Genomic DNA, 21,635 nt, shown 5'->3' with positions numbered 1-21,635 from the left:
AGTTCCTACATTTCCATGCCAGCAAGACACTTAGTGATACGAGCTAGGAATTCTGGAATTGCAAAAAATCAGTAGGTAAATAGAACTGATTTGGCAATGAACGGATAACTGAAATTTCTTACTTGTTTCAGCCTGTGAAGGCTAGAAATTTTATTTTAAACCTCTCTCAAAATGCCAAGTTTCATACTGACGGAATCTATGCTATGCTGGTGCATGATATATATGTTACATTTGTAGCATGTAAGTATAAATTCTGCTAATTATGGTTTATTCAACAAACATTTAAGTAACCCATGTATGCTAGAATGTAGTCAGGATCGTAACAGAGGAGCTCCTTCCCAGAGGGCAAAGAGACAAAGGAGTTTGAAATGTTTGGCAGGCAGGAAAGAGGTAAGATAATCATCTGTATATCTATCGTTATTGCAGATAATTGCTTTAATATGGCAAGATACAATTGTAGGTGAGTATCAATAAAGGAAGTACTCAGAAGTAACTCCACATGTCATCCTGGGTTCTTGACACCATGGCTTTATATGAAGACAGTCAATGTTCAGAATGCACACTACTTCCTATCCTTACTACTTTCTACAGGGGGACGATCAACAGCATCGTCATACGGCATCACAGTCTGGTTTAGTAGCATCACTGTTTCAGACAGGAAGGAGGTGCAGAGAGTGGTAAGAATGGCCGAAAAGATCATTGGCAGTTCCCTCCCTCCCATCCAGGACATAGCACAGAAGCGTTCTTGAGCAGGGTCCGTAAGATTATCCTCTTCACGACCTGTTCTCCTGGGAGGAGGCTTCGTGGTATCCGAACATCCAGATTCAGCCATAGTTTCATTCAATACAGCATTAACCTTGTGAACTCTCAAGCTTCCTCCTTCCGTTATATATTCAAGATGTACAGTGTTTAAGATTTATTTGCTATGTATATGTAGGGGTGTACATATGTTGTACATAGTAAGTTTTAGGTGTGTGTCATGTATGTGTCTCACTTTGAGAGCGGGCAACTAAATTTCATTTTTGATGTGTGCCATTGTGCCCACAGTAAAAAAAATGACAATAAAGGTTATCTTATCTTATCCATATAAGAGGCAGATTTGCCCATACCTTCTAATTTTTGACTTCTAAAGCCCTTTTATCAGAAGTTGTCAACCCACCTGGCTGAGGTTGAAGGTCATTATGCTGTTGTCATCATAGAGTAGGATGTTTATGGTATCTAAGGCCCATGTACTTTCAGCCAGTAACCCAGACTTTAGAGACATCATCACTCTCCATGCTTCAGGAGTTCCTGCAGTGTCCAAAACCGAATTTGATACTTATCAGTACCCGAAATAAAATGAAACTGCATCAAATCCTGCTTTCCAATTTCTACAAGAAGCTAAAAGAATCTCATTTAATTGGCTAGACCAATCATACTTGTACAGGTAGCCTTCATTTAGCAACCACAACTGGGAACAGCAACTTGGTAATGAAACAAAGTGGACACTAAAACTAAGTGAAACAGCAACTGTGCTCTTACTTCAGTTTTCCTTTGCTTTATAGACTTGAAGGTCGTAAACGTGAAGATTGATCATAACATTACTTTTTCATCACCACTGTAACTATGAACAGTTACTAAACAAGGACTACCTGTACTCACAAGGTATTTTTTTGAACTAATCCCAACATCCACCAGTCCCTACTGGGATTTCCACAGCATGAATCCAGGCCCAGTAGCCATGAACAACAGTTGTTCAATAGCCTCTCAGGCTTTGCTAATCCTTCCTTTGATGTAATAGTCAGCATCACTACCTGCAATCAGGAAACACCACTGGTGAGGATAAGCAACTCAATTACCGATATCTTTCATGGTCAGGCGCCGCCTCTGCTTCAGCACTGGTTGTGTAGCTTCCACTGAGCCAGGCGGGAAAGTGATGTCCCGTCGTATCATAGGAGGTTGGACAGCTGCTGGTGTTACATGGGAGGCTGGAACAGGAGGCCCTGCCTTCTGCATCTTCATTCCCGAATGCAGGAATGAAGATTTACTTGGAGAGGTGCGGTTTTCCACCGGCCTGGGAAGAGGTGCTGGACTAGATACCTGAGGAATGTGATTCTGCATGCTGGGTTGGGCCTGGTAGTTAGGCTGTGGCGGCCTTGTCATTGGGGGCACGGGGGCAGAAGGACCGTAAGGAGGTTGGCGGTTGCCATGAGAAGGCCACGGTCCCTCATGGTTAACCCTCTGATCTGGATGTAGCATTTCTTCGGTTCGATTCACTCCGTGATAGGCAGACCCTTGGGGCGCAGAGCCAGTGCTCTGCCGATTTGGATAGCTGTAACCCATATCATTACGCCCTTGCCACATGGTGCCCTGTTGTGGGCCTTCCGGAGTGGACTGTATTGGGCCACCTATCATCTGAGGAGGCATGCTCTGCTGCGTACTGGAACCAGGGGGAGCAGAGACCCTCTCTCTGCCAAACTGGAATGGGAACTGGTTCTGAGGCCCAGTAGCAGGCCGGCGATCTGCAGCAGAGTATGTATTCCCACTGTACTGGTTATACATTTCCTGCTGTGGGGAAGGTTGAGCTGTTTGTGGCTGGCTTGTTTGTTGGGTTTGTGCTGGAGGGAGCTGTTGCTGGGCTTGTCCTTGGCCTGTGCTATATGGTACGTTGTATATCTCTCCTTCATGTCTTTTGGCTGGTGGACCATAGTTGCCATCCATTGTTCTCTTGTAGTTCTGAGGGGGAAAAATGAGAATCGGCTATTCACAAGCAGCTCTCAGTTCTATAGTACCAATCATAACATCCATAAGTCCTATGAATATTTTGATTCTTCCTAGAAGAGCATTCTAGTGAATCATGATTATGTGAAGTGATGATACTTGAAGCTTCAATCTAGATTCTCTCTTTGGGCCAAAATGAACTACTCCTCCCAAAGGAGCACCTGATTGTGAAATCCACTATGAAGAACGAAAGGAGGTGTCTGGGCTGAAGGGTTGAGAGTGACAAGTAATAGATTCCAAGGAGACCATCCTAAGCATAAAGCCTCATTCTGTATCTTCCCCATACACTGAAATCTTTTTGGTTGAAGAGCTGACAAAATCTTTTAAATATAAAAATATAGAATGGCTGCATTCAGGATAACACCACAGTACTTTTGAGATTTATATGGTTTCCTTTGGGATAGTTATAAAATGTCAAACACAGTTTGAGAACTGCTTGCAAATTCTATGATTAAATTATGCTGCTTGGTTTCAAAATCTTTCCCACCAAGATACAATATACTTGATCCGCTCTGATACTGGCAGCCTTGTCTTTATCCATGTGGCTCCAGACAAGAGAAATAATTTATGGCAAGACAAATGTGTGTGGAATTATGGCAGAAACAAGAAAAGCCTCCATGTCAAACAGGAAAAAAAACCTTTCAAACAGAAGCTCTAGTACAGTGGTTCTCAACCTTTCTAATGCCGCGACCCCATAATACAGTTCCCCATGTTGTGGTGACCCCCAACCACTTATACATCACCGGGTGCCAGGGGCGTGGCCAAAGAAAAGGGGGAAAAAATGGCGGACAGCCTTGTTTGGCGACCCCCATGAAATAGTCGTTCGACCCCAAATGGGGTCCCGACCCACAGGTTGAGAACCACTGCTCTAGTAGGAACTTTTCAATCTTCATAATAAAGCATTCCCAAGGGAAAGCCTTATGAGTAACTAAATCCTGGTTTAGTGGGACAGGCCAAGTTTGATGATCATAAATACCCTTGCATCCAAGTGACATGCAATTATATTTTAGATCTCTAATTGCAAATCAGTGCAAATGTCCATTATATATACTGCTAGCATGCAAAGATTACTATAATGAGGCAAAGCTTCTTTATTGAAGAATGCTGTTGTTTTGTTTCCTGTCCAAAGCATGAAACCTGAAAGCTTCAATTAAGTCCTACAAATATTCCTCCTGGTCTTGACCCAAAGAAGTCTGGTCTTTGTGACACTAAGTCACACTCTTTCTTGCAAACGATATTGCCTTGCGCTTTACGATTCCTCATCAGATCGCAACTATTAAGGCTCTCTTTTCAAACAAGTTTTGAAAATGTTGGGAGCTTACCTGCTGCTGTGGCTGATATAAGGTGGACTGTTGGCTAGGAAAGGGACTCCCAGAGGATGTACCTTGTGTAGGAAAGTGATTGCTAAAGGAATCATGCCTATGAGAAAAAAACCCAATATTTTTTTAAATCCCCAGATACAGCAAACAGTATGAAGCCCACCTATGGAGAGCGGGTATTGGAACTTACCGTTGCTGTGGTTGTTGAGAATAGCGGCTTGGAGAATACATTCCTGAATCCGGAGTGGAAGGCAAGATGTTGGGCTGGGGTGTTCCAGTTCCCAAGCTGGCTTCAGGTCCCATACCTGCTTCGGTTCTACAGCAAGACAAAAGCTACACTTACACAAAATAATTTTAGGCCTCCTTTGTGGAAGTTAAAGCCTCAGAGAGAGTGCTGCTACTAGTAATAAAATCTTATAGGCTACACAACTCTTGTTTACACCCAGGTTTTGCTGGGTTGTGCAACTTTAGGTACAATTTAACAAGTCACTCAGATGTTGGATATATATTAGGGCAGTAGTGGCGAACCTATGGGACGAGTGCCAGAAGTGGCACTCGGAGCTCTCTCTGTGGGCACATATGCCATTGCCCCAGCCTTGCCTCCCCCCATGACCCCCTCCTCACCAGCAGCCCCCCTGGAGGAGAGTCGCCCCTGAGCGTGGCCCATGCAGAGCAGCGTAGCCAAGAACATGGCAGCCAGGCAGTGTAGACAAGAATCTGGCCTCATGCTCCATCGTGCACAATTGACGGTGCGGGGCGCGGGCAGAGGGCGTGGCCACCGTGGCACTGCTGGGCTGCCTGGGCGATCTGCGGCGGTCCCTGCAGGTGATGAGTGGCCCTGCGAGCAGATGGGGTGGGGGCGGGGGTGGAGCGGGGGCAGGGGCAGTTTTTGGGCACTCGGTCTCTAAAAGATTCGCCATCATTGTATTAGGGGTTTTAAATACCTTTTTTAGACTCTTCATTTAAAAGTCTGGAGGGGTTTGTACTTGCTCTCTCAAGAAACAAGCAAAATAGTACCTGATCCTTTGCAAGTTCTAGTCATATTAATGTAATAGTACCATCCTTCAAACCTTTTATTTGCTTGTAATTCAGTTCTCTTACCATTTACTTGCTTTTTTACAAACACCTGCACAGCTAATTCTCAGGTATGCAAACGCTGGAATTTGAAAGGCTTTCTTTCTTGCTGATGGTAATGGAATTAAAATGAATAAACTTACCAAATAAGAAAATCTGCTTAATTGAGAAATGTGTGGTACGGCAAGGTAGAATCAATGCAAATACTAACCTCACTCTTTCAAAATGGCTGTACGGATAATGTTGCCTCGGTCCCATAGCCATATTACTCATCCCTGGACCTGTAGCACGATTATAAGGATCTCCCATACCACTGTTAGGAACTTGCCCTGAGGACATAAAGGGATCACTTCCTAAAAGGAGAAAATGTAAATGATCAGTTTACGAAAAACCCAAGATCCAAATGGACTATGAATAAATATGATGTTTTATTGGGCAGAGAATTAGGTGATGGATAAATCTCAGAAGTGTTTTCATTGCTTTAGGTGGCTCAAGCAGTTTTAATGGCTACATGCTGGGGTATAAAAGACACCATCACCTTTTCTCATACTGCCATATGGATCCTTATTTGGCTCATAGGACATGCGACCCATCATGTCGGAAGTATTCATGCTGGGCTGGTACCCTGGATTTGGAGTCATAGAGTTCCTCTTCTGGAAAGTAGGGTCACTACCGTCGGGAAAGGCATCCTGAAGGCCTACTGAGTTACTCCTGATCCAACAAAAGGAGGAACATTTTAATTTAAAAGCTGAACACCACTGCAACCAATTCACAATTCCAGTTTGGTACTCTATTACCAAGGCTGTAACAAGTTGCCAGAAGTTGTTACATTTATTGGTACAGCAGCAGAAAGTGACTGGGGATTACCTGATGCCTTGCAAAGGTGCCATTTGACTATGCGGTGTAGATGCAGGAGTTGGGGGCTTCAAGTCTCCTCCTTCGGCCATGGAGCTACTAGTGGACTGAGGTGTCTGAGGACCTTGCATGGAGCCTGAACCCGCTGCAAGGAGAGGAGAAAGCCGTCAGCTACATGGTAATTTGAAGGTGCTGTGCAAAACCCCAAACACAGTGGACATATGAATAAGAGATTACATGCTATACAATTCCTTGTGCAGATTCACTCGCAGCATCTTGGGACCAGTCAAATTTTAACGGAAAACGTGCTGCTCAAATATCTTATTATGTGCAGATTATTACCTACAAGGAGAAATAACTTAATATTATCTATAGATAGGGTAGTGAACATCGGGGGGGGGGGGTCCTTCTGCAAAAAATAAGGAAGGGCAAGTTGATGTCTTGTCGGTAGGGGTCATGCTCACTATTACTCTATAACTTTGAAACATAGTCCAAGTCACAAGTACCCATAAAATTTGCCCCAAACAAATCTACATGGCAACAAACAAGAGAGATGAGAAAGGCTATCTAATTTCTCTTGATGCAAGACAATTAAAAAAGGTCTGAAAAAGGGGAGATAGCAAAGAATGAATCAGCTGATGGGGTCCCTCTACAGCAGTGGTTCTCAACCTTTGGGTCGGGAACCCATTTGGGGTCGAACGACCATTTCATGGGGGTCGCCAAACAACACAGTCCGCCATTTCCCCCCTCTTTTCCTTAGCTGTGCTACTCCCTTTTATTCTATTGGCTTTTGAAAGCCAATAGAATAGACTCTCTTGAATAGAGAGGCTGTCTCTCTTGAATTGTCCAGGCTGTCTCTGCCCTGCTGAGCCCGCCAAAAGTCCCATTCTGCAAACGGTGCTGCACCAGTTGAGTAGTCCTCGACTTACGACCGGTTGGGGGGGGGGGTCGCGGCATTAAAAAGGTTGAGAACCACTGCTCTACAGCCTCACAGGTACCCTGGCTGAGGTCTGTGTACTCCTCCTAGCAGCTAGCCAGAGTCAAACTCTCAATTAAGATTTCCATTAGTTACCATTTCAGCACTGATATCCCTCGCCTAGCCTGGCAAGCTGATGAGTCATTTCAGCTTTTCATTAAAATCCTCTAGAGGTCATGTGCAGGTCATGTTTGTTTATGCCCCACCTTCAGGGCACCCTCTCCCTCTGCTCCGCTGCTCCCTCCCAGCCTGGGGACCTCTCTGGAGAAGGCCAGGCAGCGCAACGCCCAGCAGGGAGCTTCATTCATAACCCCTCCCCCACCCTCTCCCCATTCATTAGCTTTTCAGCTCCATTCCTTTCCCCTGGGAATCCAAGAAGCAAAGTCTCAGCTGCATTCTAATACACTGACATCAGCAGGAAGAGGTTTCAAGGCATTCCCTGCCTCGCTGCCATTTGTTGTTCCTCCCCACCCCCTGCTGTCCCTCCCAACTCACAAATTTACAAACGGCTGGAAGGGTGCCAATTCCATACACTCTGAACTCAAGTCTAACGGGCTGTTACTTCCCAAGGCGCACGGGGCTATTCATTCATAACCAAAGCCAGAAAGGCTAAAAAAACGGCGGCAGCGTACACAATAGACGAGCAGTCGGGCTAGAGCAGTCCAGGAGACCAAATCTAACCCACAAAAGAGGAGGAGGCCAGTTTGGCATGTGCTAAAATGATGCTTTCCTCACAGAGCCAGACTCCGGATAGCCAAGTATTTTTTCCCCCATACAAGGGTGTTGTTCCGACATGTACTCTATCCAAAAATGAAGACTTTCTTAGCCACGCATTAGCCTTTAAAAAGAAATCATATGAACGATAAAGCACAATAGGACTTGACATGGAAGAGGTGTGCAGGCAGCAGGAAACTTAGTAATCAGTGTTCAATCTTTAAACAGCCAGAATTATCCTTAATAAGCAATGATAGCTCAAAACCCTAGTAATTAGTATTCAATCTTTAAACAGGCAGAATTATCTTGAATAAGCAATGATCGCTCAAGCATATCATAGTAGGAAGCACATGTATAGTCCCTGGCACCTCTTAGTTGACACAAACAGATGAGAAGAATTTTTGCCTAACAATCAGGAGAGCCAACAGCGAAAGAAGGTCACAACGCTGGGCTGGATTGACTCAGCCCGACCTTGTATCAGGTGGACTCTTCAGCTCCCTTGTGAATACAGTAGTGTTTAGTTTTTAACTTTATCCCCAACTTAGCATATCTAGAAACATCATAAACATAAAATATACTGCCTTTAATTTTCACCAAAAGAATCACTCAAAATGCTTTGCACCACTAAAATGCCGAACCAGAGCAAGATGGAATGAGAAAGACATACACCCAAAGGGACAAAAGTGTGTAGGACACATCATTTTGGGGCTAACAAAGCTATTAGATATCCTGAGATTGGAACAAGAAAGAATAGACCGCACCTATTGAAAATTATCAAGTATCTATGATCAGTCAGAGAACAAGATCTTTGGCTCAACATTTTTCTCCTTCTGTCCATTCAAGACTTCATTTGGTCCATCCTTTTAGAATTTGGACTTCCAAGCCCCACCCTATGTCCTTTATCCGGTAGACATTATTCCCTCACTTTCATCTCTTCTTTCTCTATTATTAGGAACAGTTTTGCTGGTCCACTGCTCAGATAATCAAGAACATTTCTCTTCTAAAGAAATCCTTTTGTGATAAAAGTAGAACGGCTATTCTGTCTGAGTTAATTTGGAAATATATTGGCTTCTCCCAAATCACTGCAATCACTAAAAGAAGACTCCACCATAGAAAACAATTCATGTTCTGACGACAGACATTGCCCGCTACTTAGTTGAAGACAAACATTATATGCATGAAATAAACCACATATGTTGAAATAATTCTGTATTCAAACTAGAGGCCCATGGTGAATGGCTTTACATTAAACTCATCACCGTAACCCAGTAGATTATGCATTCTGGGTCTTAAAATAGAAGATATTCTATTTGTTACAATATATCTGAATCTAATGGGAAAAAATCTAGTGGATAACTTTGTCACCTGTCTCCACCTTAGTGCACAACTCCAATATGTCATTTTTTTTCCTACCTGAAAAGAGACACTTTGTCTGGAGCAAGGAGAAAGCTCTTTATTTAAAGTCTAAAAACGAAACCCATGAAAATAGCATGTACAGAGGAAGAGGTGTATATAATTAGTTTGAAAATGTTCCAGTGGAAATTAAGATCCTTTGAGCATCTACAGTTGATTCACAGAGGCTGCCGTCTACTGGAAATTTATCTGTTGTGGAACAGGCAAAATACTCAGTGGGCTGTAGAAAGCAACTGACTCACCTGGAGATGGAGGCTGTATTTTGGTCTGTGATTTCTTGGAATCTGTTGCAAAGATGTCTGGGGGAGGGTCTTCACCTCGTTCAATCTTGCACTCAAAAGCATAGAGACACTGGATATACTGCTTCTTCAGAGAGCTAGCTGCACTGCTAGAGGTGCCCACATTCAAATTGGTAGCCAACTCCCGCCATTTCTTGTTCTTGTTAACCTGCATAAAGCCAGAAGTGCCAACTAATTTTATTTTCCTTGAATCCAAATCTCACACTCCCTTCCTAAAGTGTACAATAAAAGCAATAATGGCAGCCTCTCAAAAATAAACAAGAGTCGGCAATAAAACTTTTTGGGTAGTTCAGCTTAACAACGGATTAAAAGGAAATCATTAGTGATTTAGCCACAATTTGTTGTGATGAAGTGGAAAATAACTTTTTTTTACATATTTCTTTTCTTTTTCTTTGTTGTATACTTATTTTTGTTTTTGTTTTCTTTTATTTTTAAGTTTTTTCCTTTTTCCTTTTCTTTATAGCTTGTACGGTGGCATCTTTTTAAGTGGAAAAAGAGGGTTCAAGTGTCCACTTCAAGTATCCGTCTTAAAACTGCTGCAAGGATATCCTATTGTGCTTTACTCACCTGAGTCAGCCCTCCAATCTCCTTCACAGAAATGTAGAGTCGATACAGGTCTAAAGGTTTCCTTCCAACTGCTGGAAGATTGTTCATTCCCATTGCTTTCTCCTCAGCAAAGGCTAAATAACGATCTACCCACATCTTTCTCTCTGGCTCACCACCCAGCTCATATAATTTAGTAATCTTTTCATTTGTAGTGGTGGAGGAACTGGATTTCTAGGGAAAGAAGAAAGGAAGAGGCCAGTTAGAAAAATGACACAACAGCTAAAAACACAATGAGAGGAAATCTAAATCTCTTGAGATCCTCTCATAAAGCAGAAAAAGCAGTATTCCACATAGCCTGCACCTATTGCCCTTAGCTAGCGCAATAAAACAAGTATAGCAATAGCACATAGACTTATATACCGCTTCATAGTGCTTTATAGCCCTCTCTAAGTGGTTTAGAGTCAACATATTGCCCCCCACAATCTGAGTCCTCATTTTACCAACCTCGGAAGGATGGAAGGCTGAGTCAACCTTGAGCCTGACAGGATTGAACTGCTGGCAGTTGGCAGAACTAGCCTGCAATATTGCATTCTAACCACTGCACCATCAACGGTGTAAGTTTTAAAGGGAAAAATGATACAACTGATGTGTTTCAAAGGTAGAAATAATCATGTTATTGAAGCCTGATAGAAGAAGAAAACACTAATGCAACACAAGAACCAATCCTATCTCCCATTGGACGAAATTCCACAATCAAGGTACTGCTACTAAAAAGGATCTACTTTCAATATTATGTACAGACGGTCCCAAGATATGAATGAGATCTCCAAAGTCTGTCTAAGTTGAATTTGTAGATAAGTCAGAACAGTTATTTAGAGTTAGTCAACATGGTGTTAACTGCAACATGATCCAGCTTAAAATGGCGGATAGCATTCTCCTTCCTTGAACTGAACTGCTGAAGCCATGCAATGTTTTTATGAGCATGCATTCATTATTTATTAAGTATTTACCTCAAATTTTAATATAAAAGGTTTTCTAATAGTCTTTCATAAATTAGAGTTATCCGTAATTCAGATGTTCTCAACCCAGCAGATGCCTGTAGCTTTTTTAGGTAAAGAGACATTCAGTACTTTCCTTGTAAAACTGTTAAAATTATTATCTGTTTATTCTGAACAAGAAGAAGCTATCAGAACAGTGTATTATCTGAAATGCACTCTAAATTATTATGGAAATCTTAATAATATTTTCATTATGTAACATTGTCCTGAAGAAAAATCCAGTCCCACGAAAATAGGATCCGATAAATCCTATATAATTGAGTTTAAGAAATGGCAATCAAAATAATACCTACAACTTGTTGGAATTGTCATATTATGTTTACATTGAAAAAAAATATTCTTCTGAGTGTTTCCCTACACACAACTCAAGAGTATTTGCTTTTGAGGCGTACAACCTTATACCATCAGGGAACAAGCAGTCTAAGGATTGTCACTTCCCATATGTGGCATCCGTCTTAAGAAGAGTTTTAGCTGTGAAGCTAAGCCCTAGTCCAGGGGTCTTCAAACTCGGCCCTTTTATGACTCATGGACTTCAACTCCCAGAATTCCTCAGCTAGCGTGCCTGGCTGAGGAATTCTGGGGTTTGAAATCCATGAGTCATAAAAGGGCTGAGTTTGAAGACCCCTGCCCTAGCCAGACATACCTGCCTAACACAATTGTCATTTTCATGCAGCAGGAAGATTTTCCCTTTCCCCAATTCATTTTAAGTAATTAATGATTCTGCATTTATACTAACTGGTTTGTTTTTCTGGGTTTCACTAGGGCTTTTCTATTCAGTTTGTGGAGCTTGTTTCCTGCTTTGTTGACAATTCAAAGTGCTCTGCATTTTCTTTCATTATGCCAGCAGTTGGTGATACCCATTTTATCAACTAGCTTATTTTTTATTTGCTTTTATAATATAGTATCTTGAGGATCTGAATATGAAGGGAGGAACAAGGTATAAAGCTTGTGAAAAATTTTTTTTTAAACTTCAATAAAATAGCATATAAAAAAGCCAATTTTAAAAACATAAGGCAGGGTCTCCAATGTTTCTAAACTGAGGAGCACCTTGGGAATTTTGAGAGCATGGTATGGGTACTCTCACAATATGGCTGTCACGGAGGGGGAAATTTCTACACTCACAAAATGGATGCCATAGTAGAGAAAGACATAACATCATCTGGCCACAAGGCAAACTACTTAAAAGCTCTTTTTAGGTCTTTCCACGCCACAGAATATTTCCCATTATCCACTATCTTTTTTCTGGGCATACAACCCCCCCCCAAAAGAATTGTAACCCCCTAACATTTTTAGTCTCTAAAAACCGGGGGGGGAGGGCATTCTACATTTTTAGAGATTAATATTTGATGCTGGGGGTTTAGTTGTTTTTTTTTAAACATACCAACTTTCCGTTTAATTTTAATTAACAATATTTAATAGGTTTTCACCTAAATTTCTGAAGTTCCTATTTTACATTAATCTTGAATTGTTTTCATTAACCAGTGTATTTTTAAAAGTTTACAATCTCAGTTAATGCTGAGAAAGTTTCCTAGACTTCTTTTATCAATATTATGGCCAATCTGTCCTTCCTATCAGGGAATTGAGTAGTTAATCTCACAGAGAAGCTGCCATTGACAACCTGAAAAACTTCCCATGGAAACTAGAAAACCCTAAAAAAACACTCTATTGCCTTCACAAAAGTTAGAGTGTGATCACTAAGACACACTGAAGAAGAATGAAGTAACATCGAGAGGAAATACAGTTGTCAGGCAAGCCAGAACATTTTAGTCCCATTCACACTATATGGATGTGCCACAACTTGCAATGGAGGCAAAAGGTCTGTTCAAGTCAAGGCATCTCTTGTCCCAGCTGCTACAGATGAACCTTTAAAGCCAGGCAGTGACCCAGCCACACAATCACATGTTTCTCCCCTCTAGAGCAGGGGTAGTCAACCTTGGCTCTTTTATGACTCGTGGACTTCAATTCCCAGAATTCCTGAGCCAGCTTAGCTGGCTCAGGAATTCTGGGAATTGAAGTCCACGAGTCATAAAAGAGCCAAGGTTGACTACCTCTGCTCTAGAGACTCAATCCTCATTTCCTGTCTTAAGGAAGAAAGGCTAACCAGAACTATCAGAATATGAATAGAATAGAGCTGGAAGGGACCTTGGAGGTCTTCTAGCCCAGCCCCCTGCTCAAGCAGGAGTACCTATACCTTCTTAGACAACTGATTGTCTAGGCTTTTTTAAAAAATCTCCAGTGATGGAGTGCCCAGGAAGCTGTCCTGTCAGGAAGTTTCTCCTTAATTCCAGGTTGCTTCTCTCTTTGATCAGTTTCCAACCATTGTCTCTTGTCCTTCCCTCTGGTGCTTTGGTGAATAACGTGACCCTCTTGTCTTTGTGGCAGCCCCTCAAATACTGGAATACTGCTATCATGTCTCCCCTATTTCTTTTCTTTAGACTAGCCAAACCCAAGTCCTGCAGCCGTTCTTTGTATGTTTTAGCCTCCAGGCCTTTGATCATTTTTCCAAACTCTCAACATCTTTTTTGTGATATGGTGACCAAAATTGGCTGCAGTATTCCAGGTGTGGCCTTACTAGGGTTTTATAAAAGGGTACTAATACCTTGCGTGATCTTGATGCTATGCCTCTGTTTATACAACCCAGGATTGTATTCGCTTTTTTGGCTGCTGCTGCACACTGCTGGTTCATGTTTAAGTGATCGTCCACTAGGACTCCAACCCTCTCACGGTTACTGTTTTTAAGCCAGATCTTGCCCAATCTGTACTTGTACCTTTGATTTTTCCTGCCTAAATTTAAAACGTTGCTTTTCCCCACACTGAAACTCATTTTGTTGGATAGGGCCCATTGTTCAAGTGTGTCAAGATCTTTTTGGATCCTGAGTTTGTCTTCTGGGGTGTTGGCTACTCCTGGCAGTTTGATGTCATCTGCAAATTTAATGAGTTCCCCTTCAATTTCCCTCATCTAAGTCACTGATGAAGATATTAAAGAATACTGGGCCTAAGATGGAACCTTGTGGTACCCCACTGTTTACTTCTCTCCATGTGGATGTAGTGCCGTTGAGGATTACTCGTTGAATACCGTTTGCCAGCCAGCTACAGATCCATCTGGTGGTGATGTTGTCTATTCCACCTTTTTCTAAGATTACCAAGAAGTAGGTTGTGGTCTACTTTATCAAATGCCTTACTGAATTCTAAGTATACTTACGTCCACAGTATTTTTCTGGTCTGTTAGTTTAGTCACTTTGTAGAAGAATGTAGTAAGATTGGTTTGGCATGATCTGTTTTTTTTTTTTAAACAAACCCATGCTGGCTACTAGTTATGACTTTGTTTGCTTCTACTTGTTCGCAGATTTGTTTTTTGGTTATCTTTTCTAGGATCTTCCCAGGTATTGATGTTAAACTGGGTCTGTTTTTTTTTTCTCCTTTCTTGAAGATGGGAACCACATCAGCCCTTTTCCAATCCTCAGGTATTTCCCTGGTGCTCCAGGATTTTTGAAATATATGGTACAATGGTTCTGAGATAATATCTGCCAACTCCTTCAGAACTCTGGGATGTAATCTGTCAGGCCCCGGTGATTTATATTCATCAAGGTCGGATAAGGGTTCTCTTACTATTTTCTTGCTTATTTTAATTTTTGTTTCTAATTTGTCTTTTGCAGTGGTTTGTTTTGGTACGTTGGGCTATAGTTTCTTTTTATGTGAAGACTGATGCAAAGTATGAGTTAAGCAACTCCGCTTTCTCCCTGTTGCCTGTTTTCCTTGCCATCTTCTTTCTTTAGTGGACCTACAGTTTCCTTGACTTTTTTCTTGTTCTTGTTCTTCTTCCTGATTTCATCTTTGCATGTTCTGGCTGTCTGCTGATAATTGGCCTTAGTTATGTGCTCTCTTTCCATTTTTTGTATTTGTCCTTTTTGTCTTTCAGTTTATCTTACATGAATTTCAAAATTATGTGTCCTTTCCTTTTTGATAGTCCTGCCAACACTAAATTAGGTCCATTCAACAAGGCTGATACTAAAAGAGGCACTAGAAATGGGATTTCTGAAGAAAAAAGAACCCCACTCGTTAATTAAGCTTTAAGTTCCAAGTTGTTCACCAATATTTTGAGTAAAGCTCAATTATCAATTATATCTGTTCAAGAACTTCTTTGAATTCTCAACTTGGAAATAACTATTTCTTAAAATAACTTGAAAATCTAATTTGGCTCACTGAGATACAAGCCACTTTTATTTAACATCAGTTGGTTTTTGTTTGTTTTTTTACCTTTGACTTGGATTCAGATTTTGGTGTTCCATCTGCTTTATTGTTCATTTTTGCTGCAGGTGTTAATTTAACATCTCCAAGTCCCATCATTTCAGGACTTGCAGCCATCCCTAAAGAGAATCAAGACATCAACATAATCATGTTCATTAGTGGATCATCACAAAATCCAGAACGTTTGAGAAATGACCGAGCAATACACCTTACCTGCAGAATTGTTGGCCATATTCCCACCCATTTGATAGGGCGGACCCTGGGGATTCAGCATGCCAGCCATGCTATTAATTCCTTGGCCATAGGGAGGACCAGTTCCCATCATTCCTCCTTGGTTAATGTGAGGGTAACCAGATGGCCTAAAAGCAACATGACTTGATTATGTACTATACCAAACAACGTTCTTTTATTAATTAACATAGGATGGGGGAAAATGAATCCCTACAGAGTAATTGACAGTAATTGATAGAAAATGTTAATTGTTCTTTCTGCTGCCAAAAGATCTCCAGGAAGGAAGGACGTTGTGTGCAAAGAATCATCAGGAAAATTGTGACCTCTTAACTCTCTTGTGATATAATTATTGCACAAATTCTGATGAAGCCACAGACAGGAGTTTGAATTCATTTGCCCTGCTTGCCTCAGCTATTCAGTGCCCACATCCAAAACTGCTATTCCTTGGTTAACTGAAACTGCTGAAGGAGAACACATCAACACATGCTCTTCATCCAATTTCTGCAGGCTTCGGTTCTGAAAATATAGAGTCAGGTATTTGACTCTATCCCCTTTCATACCCAAATTTCATTTTTAATGTGCCTTAGCCTGACTTACAGATTATATATAACAATACAAAATTCAAGATATATTGCTTTGGAAAGATTATCACCCAGGAAAGAACATTTCAACCTAGCCCTCGTACTCTTACCTGTTCTGGATTGAGTTGACAGCAGCAGCATGCATAGCAGCAGCAGCAGCTTCTTGTGCTTTCCTACCACCTGGTGGAGGACACATCCCACTTCCTACTTGGGGAGGCATGGCGGTCATGTTGGGTCCATACGGCCTATTGCCCATGGCAGCGTGGCTCAGTCCTCTCCCTGGTGGAAGTCCAGGGTAGGGTGGTATACCAGTCTGACCATGGATCTGATTCCCTGCTCCCATTGGGTTCATGCTTCCTCCCATTCCTGGGCTGGGGTAATTTGCATTGGGCATCGCAGTGTAGTTTGGCTGCCTGGGATAACCACCTAAGGAGAAAAATAAAGCATTGAATAACATGCCAGTAAATGTGCTAGGTCTCTCTGTACATTAAAGGCAGGCATACAGAGAAAGGGGAAATTTTGGCACTCCAAAAATAGATGTTCAGGTTACTGATTGTAATTCACATTAGCTCGCTCTAAAAAAGGATCACCAAATGAGACAAAATTTTTCTGTGTATCATTTCACCAAAGATCACTGGAATCCACTGAGACCCATTGTCAAAGACGGAAATAAAATAAGATCTAACAGTTCAGATGACTACAACCACCACACTGGAACAAATTATACTGATCCAACAAATGTTATTTCCTGATGTTCACGCATGCCGTATTTTTTAAGAAGTCACAGTCAAGTCATGGTGAAGTCATGGTTACTACCCACATCGGAGGAATGGCTGATGAAGATGACAGAATTAGCAGAAATGGAGAGGTTGACTTGTTTGATCAGGGAAAAGACAGTCCCTTATGTACTTGTTGCTGGGGGGGGGGGGATGAACATGATTGAATGGGTTTGATGATTAGATATTGTAATCTTTTTGTTGTTAATTGCGAAGTCGTGTCCGACCCATCGCGACCCCATGGACAATGTTCCTCCAGGTCTTCCTGTCTTCTATCATCTTCTGGAGTCCATTTAAGTTCACACCTACTGCTTCAGTGACTCCATTCAGCCATCTCATTCTCTGTCGTTCCATTCTTCTATTGCCCTCAATCTTTCCCAGCATTAGGCCCTTCTCCAGTGAGTCCTTCCTTCTCATTAGGTGGCCAAAGTATTTGAGTTTCAACTTCAGGATCTGGCCTTCTAAAGAGCAGTCGGGGTTGATCTCTTCTAGGACTGACCGGTTTGAACGCCTTGTAGTCCAAGGGACTCGCAGGAGTCTTCTCCAGCACCATAGTTCAAAGGCCTCAATTCTTTGGCACTCAGCCTTTCTTATGGTCCAACTTTCACAGCCATACATTGCAACTGGGAAAACCATGGCCTGGACTATACGCACTATTGTTGGCAGGGTGATGTCTCTGCTTTTTAGTATGCTGTAATCTTAGAGAGGGTAAAATATAAATGCACCTAGAACCGCTTTCAAAAAACTTAGGAAGGCACTTCTTTGTAATGTTTTCTTTTTTTTTTTCTTTTCTATTTCTTTCTTTGTATTTTTTTCACTTATTACTTTATTTTTTTTTACAAGTTGTGTTGTTTTTAAAACAGTCACAGTTATGGGTGCACATATATCAATTAGCCAGAGGTAGCAACTAATGGCCCTCAAGACTGCAAAAGCAGTGCAATTCAGGCTTCAGAAGAGGATTTTCCCTGGGAGAAATAAGAGCTCAGACGAAGAGAAAAGGAATAGGGTGCACAAATAGGCACATTTTCACACTAACTGCACAATCACTAGCTTTGTTTCTGTCACTGGCGGATAGAGTATACAGCCTGCCTAAGGAAATGTGGCCCTCAAAAAGAAAAATCTTTGCTCTCCCTTGCACAAAATCATAATGGTTGACTTGTCACCACATAAAGCCAAAATGAAACACAACACATTATGTCTTAGAATGAGGCGGTAACTAAAAGCTATGAAGATTATCAAGCAGCACTACAGAATACGGTTATCTCACTAAACCATGCAGTGGTAGTCAAAATGTTCAAAATGATACTTCTGCACACGTTTTATGATTAGGCCAAGGCACTGCAAATTTCAGTCCCAGTGATGAAGTCACACAATATACTAAACTGAGCAAGCAATTCATTTCATCTTCCAGCAAGATAGTAAACAGTAGCTTTTATGACAAAAGACAAGAACTTTCATGTTCTCTGCTCATTAGTTAAAGTGGGTAATAGCTCAATATTTTTAGGACAATCCATAGCAATCATTAGCTTGTATAATGCCCGGATGCAAAGTCATGAAACCAGAAACTTCCAGTTTAGATTAACCAGAAATCAGCATACTGAACGTGATAAAACCTATTTCTCTTAAATCCTTCTTTGAAATAGGTTTCTATTCAACAAATTTAGTTAATAATGCCTGTTAAATTAAAACAGTATGTTCAATTGTGCAAATCTTCTTCCTTCCTAAGTGCTGTACTATAGGAGTAGGAAGGAAACAGTGGTGAGACACCAGACGATTGCTGTAGTTTATTCTCCTAACAGTAATTAACCAGTCCTCAACCTTGGCAACTTTTAAGATGTGTGGACTTCAACACCTAGAATTCTCCAGCCAGCATGATGGGTGGGAAATTCTGGGAGTTGAAATTCACACAACTTCAAAAGGTAAAGATTTAGAAACACTGCAGTAAATAAAAGTTTCATTACATACCAGTAATTTGTGATTGTTTTAACTCACAAATAGTTCCAAAACATCTTTACTGTTAGTGCAAGAGCACACTCTCACCTTGGGGTCCGTACTGACTGCCCTGAGGCCCATAAGCGCCCATAGAATTTTGTTGGTACGGTCCCATCCCTGTATGCATCTGTCCTCCAGAAGACTGACGTGGAGATAAGGCAGACCCAGGTTGAGGAGAATTATACTGGGGTATCTGTGGATTCCTCTGTATATAACCTAGTGAAATAATAAGTTAAGTTCTAGAGTTAAGACAAATGGAATTTCCCTATGTAAAAGGAACATGTATTAATGCATCAACACACTTAGGCATGTGTTCCTATAAGTTGAGGAAGCATAGCAATGGCTTAAATCAGTGTTTCCCAAACTTGACAATTTTAAGGCATGTGGACTTCAACTCCCAGAATTCCACAGCCAGCAATGCTGGCTGTGGAATTCTGGGAGTTGAAGTCCACATGCCTTAAAATTGTCAAGTTTGGGAAACACTGGCTTAAATCACAAAATTCCTTTGTGGCAATTTCTTACTCTTTGAAAGCAGCAGCATGGCACAGTATTGTTGCTATAGACAGAATTCCTCTATTAACTCCACTTTACCACAGAGAGGAAACAAATCTCTTGGCTGCTTCCTGTTATTGAACAGATCACTTGATTGGAATTCAATACAAAAGGAGCATTGGGCAGAAAAGGATTAATACCTCCAAACAAAGTAGTCCAGTGAGATACAAGCCTCTGAGTACTTCCAATCACAATCATACACGCATATCCTGAAAGATCATAGAAAATGTGGCATACACACCTCTATCTGGGGCTATGGTTGACTGATTCATGGAGGAATGCAAGAGGCTATCTGATTGGCCACTTGGTGGTCGAGGTGGCATTTGGTTGCCTAAGACAAAAAGAAAAAAGAAAGAAAGAACTAGTTAGAGCAGCATTTCTCAATCTTGGCAAGCTTAAGGTGGGTGAACTTCAATGATGGCTGGCTAGGGAATTCTGGGAGTCAAAGTCCAGCCATCTTTAACTTGCCAAGATTGAGAGCCACTGAATTAGACATAACTATATTTCATGCAATGAAGAATTCTGCCATCTTCCACAAAATGAGCTGAAACAGATGCAAACCTACAGACATAAATTAGAACGAGTGAGAAAGACACTGCATCTTTTGGTAATGTCCAAGTAATTTGGGATTTAGATTTGAACTCTGTTTACTATCAAAATAGAACAAAACATCTGAAGAATAAGGGAATGTGAATATTATACCGAGCAGTATGAGCTGTAATATTATACCATGGATGGGCAGCAGTGGTGATTAAAAAAAATTCTGCAGTCCTTCTCAAAGTTAGAACTTGCAAATGGAATATCAATCCCGGTTCTCCTTGTCTCTATGATGACCCTCTAAGCCAGTGGTTCTCAACCTTTCTAATGCTATGACCCCATAATACAGTTCCCCGTGTTGTGGTGACCCCCAGGGGTGTGGCCAAGTGGGTGTGGCCACCAATAAGAGGGAGTAGGACAGCTAAGGAAAAGGAAAAAAAATGGCAGACAGCGTGGTTTGGCGACCCCCGTGAAATGGTCGTTCGACCCCAAATGGGGTCCCGACCCACAGGTGGAGAACCGCTGCTCTAAGCACCATTGTACAAAACAGTCAAAGTAGCTTTAGCTTCTCATGTCAGAGACATGTTACCTGGCACTGCAGCAGGAGAAAGTGGACCAGAGCGGGACTGAGCAACGCTAGCCGGCGACCCAACGGGCGATGGGGAAGGTCCTCGAATGCCTGGCAAGTGCGGAGAGGTATGTGGAGAGAAAGGAGACTGAGCTGGGTTACTCTGCTCTCCTTGACTGCTGGAAATCCCTGATGTGCTTACGCCAGGACTCAGTGCTCCTTCGGTACCCATAGGCAAATCATCTATTGAACCAGAGAGATCCTGCAGAGACACACAGGGAGGTATAAGCACATCACCACAAAGAAGAAGACTGATATGTCTGTCAGTTATTTAATAAAGAATTTGAAGAGCCTTCCTTCCAAGCAGACAAATGTTATGCTTTTAACATTTCCAGGAAAATAGTCACTTACTCAATACAATTTTCCGCGAGCCCCTTTTCTGAGAACCCCAGAAACCTTAAAATGCCACATATTAAATGTTTTGTGATTATCTAGCCAAAGGAATAGAGATGCCATTCTTCTATTATTTCCCCCTTCCTATTTGTCAAAAGTTCTTAAGAGCAAATAAAAAAATTCTTTCATTTTTTCTCGTTTAAAGGAACTATTATTCCTCTCTTTAAAACCATTGACACCATCTATGGATGGAAGATTCAACCATTTCATGATACCCTTTTGTATGTAAGAGTTTGTTGGCTATGGCTGGAGGGCCTTGGATTTGGTTGGGCCTCCAGTTTTATAGCACTTTAGGCTCCAGAGTTTCCTTTACTGGAGCTATTTGGTGTTTGGAATGGCATCAATCTGTTCCAGACTGAGAATTCTTATTTCTTTTCAAATAATATTGGAAATAGCTCCTCTCTAAAAAGCCTGTGCTGAGCAGACATGGATTTTGGGTGGTTATGTGAGCTTCCTCTGCTCTTTCAGAAACCACCACAGTGTGTATCATAAAGGGTTCTTGACTGTTTCTCCTAGGGCGGTGTAAATGTTTCTATTTCATTCAGTGAATAAGCTAAGCTGAAGCTGCTATGCGTACTCAGAATTCTTGAACCTTAATTCCACGATAATCTTCATTGCTGCTGAGATCCTGTTAGATCAGAAGGAGATGGAAGGGCTCAGTAGCAAGCATATATATACCCCTT

General features: G+C 41.6%; 1 protein-coding gene across 1 annotated transcript in view; it reads right to left on the bottom strand.

Moving 5' to 3' along the window:
* ARID1A (AT-rich interaction domain 1A) overlaps window positions 1-21,635 on the bottom strand; it is a 92,458-nt gene that overhangs the window by 4,353 nt on the left and 66,470 nt on the right. Inside the window, exons 5-19 of the mRNA XM_039334215.1 lie at window positions 20,521-20,761; window positions 19,636-19,725; window positions 18,891-19,058; window positions 16,185-16,500; window positions 15,476-15,621; window positions 15,272-15,381; window positions 9,978-10,187; window positions 9,354-9,558; window positions 6,021-6,153; window positions 5,692-5,864; window positions 5,365-5,506; window positions 4,270-4,395; window positions 4,083-4,179; window positions 1,839-2,715; window positions 1,160-1,290 (exon numbers count right to left, since the gene is read on the bottom strand). Of these exons, the coding sequence (XP_039190149.1) occupies window positions 1,160-1,290; window positions 1,839-2,715; window positions 4,083-4,179; window positions 4,270-4,395; window positions 5,365-5,506; window positions 5,692-5,864; window positions 6,021-6,153; window positions 9,354-9,558; window positions 9,978-10,187; window positions 15,272-15,381; window positions 15,476-15,621; window positions 16,185-16,500; window positions 18,891-19,058; window positions 19,636-19,725; window positions 20,521-20,761 (3,165 nt within the window). The remainder of the gene's footprint in view (window positions 1-1,159; window positions 1,291-1,838; window positions 2,716-4,082; window positions 4,180-4,269; window positions 4,396-5,364; window positions 5,507-5,691; window positions 5,865-6,020; window positions 6,154-9,353; window positions 9,559-9,977; window positions 10,188-15,271; window positions 15,382-15,475; window positions 15,622-16,184; window positions 16,501-18,890; window positions 19,059-19,635; window positions 19,726-20,520; window positions 20,762-21,635) is intronic.

This window comes from Crotalus tigris, unplaced genomic scaffold (assembly GCF_016545835.1).
Source record: "Crotalus tigris isolate CLP2741 ecotype Arizona unplaced genomic scaffold, ASM1654583v1 scf7180000017628.32516253702:7417878, whole genome shotgun sequence".
Taxonomy (NCBI): Eukaryota; Metazoa; Chordata; class Lepidosauria; order Squamata; family Viperidae; genus Crotalus; species Crotalus tigris.
Note: the sequence above shows the minus strand (reverse complement) of the source record. Positions and strands in the feature narration are given on the sequence as shown.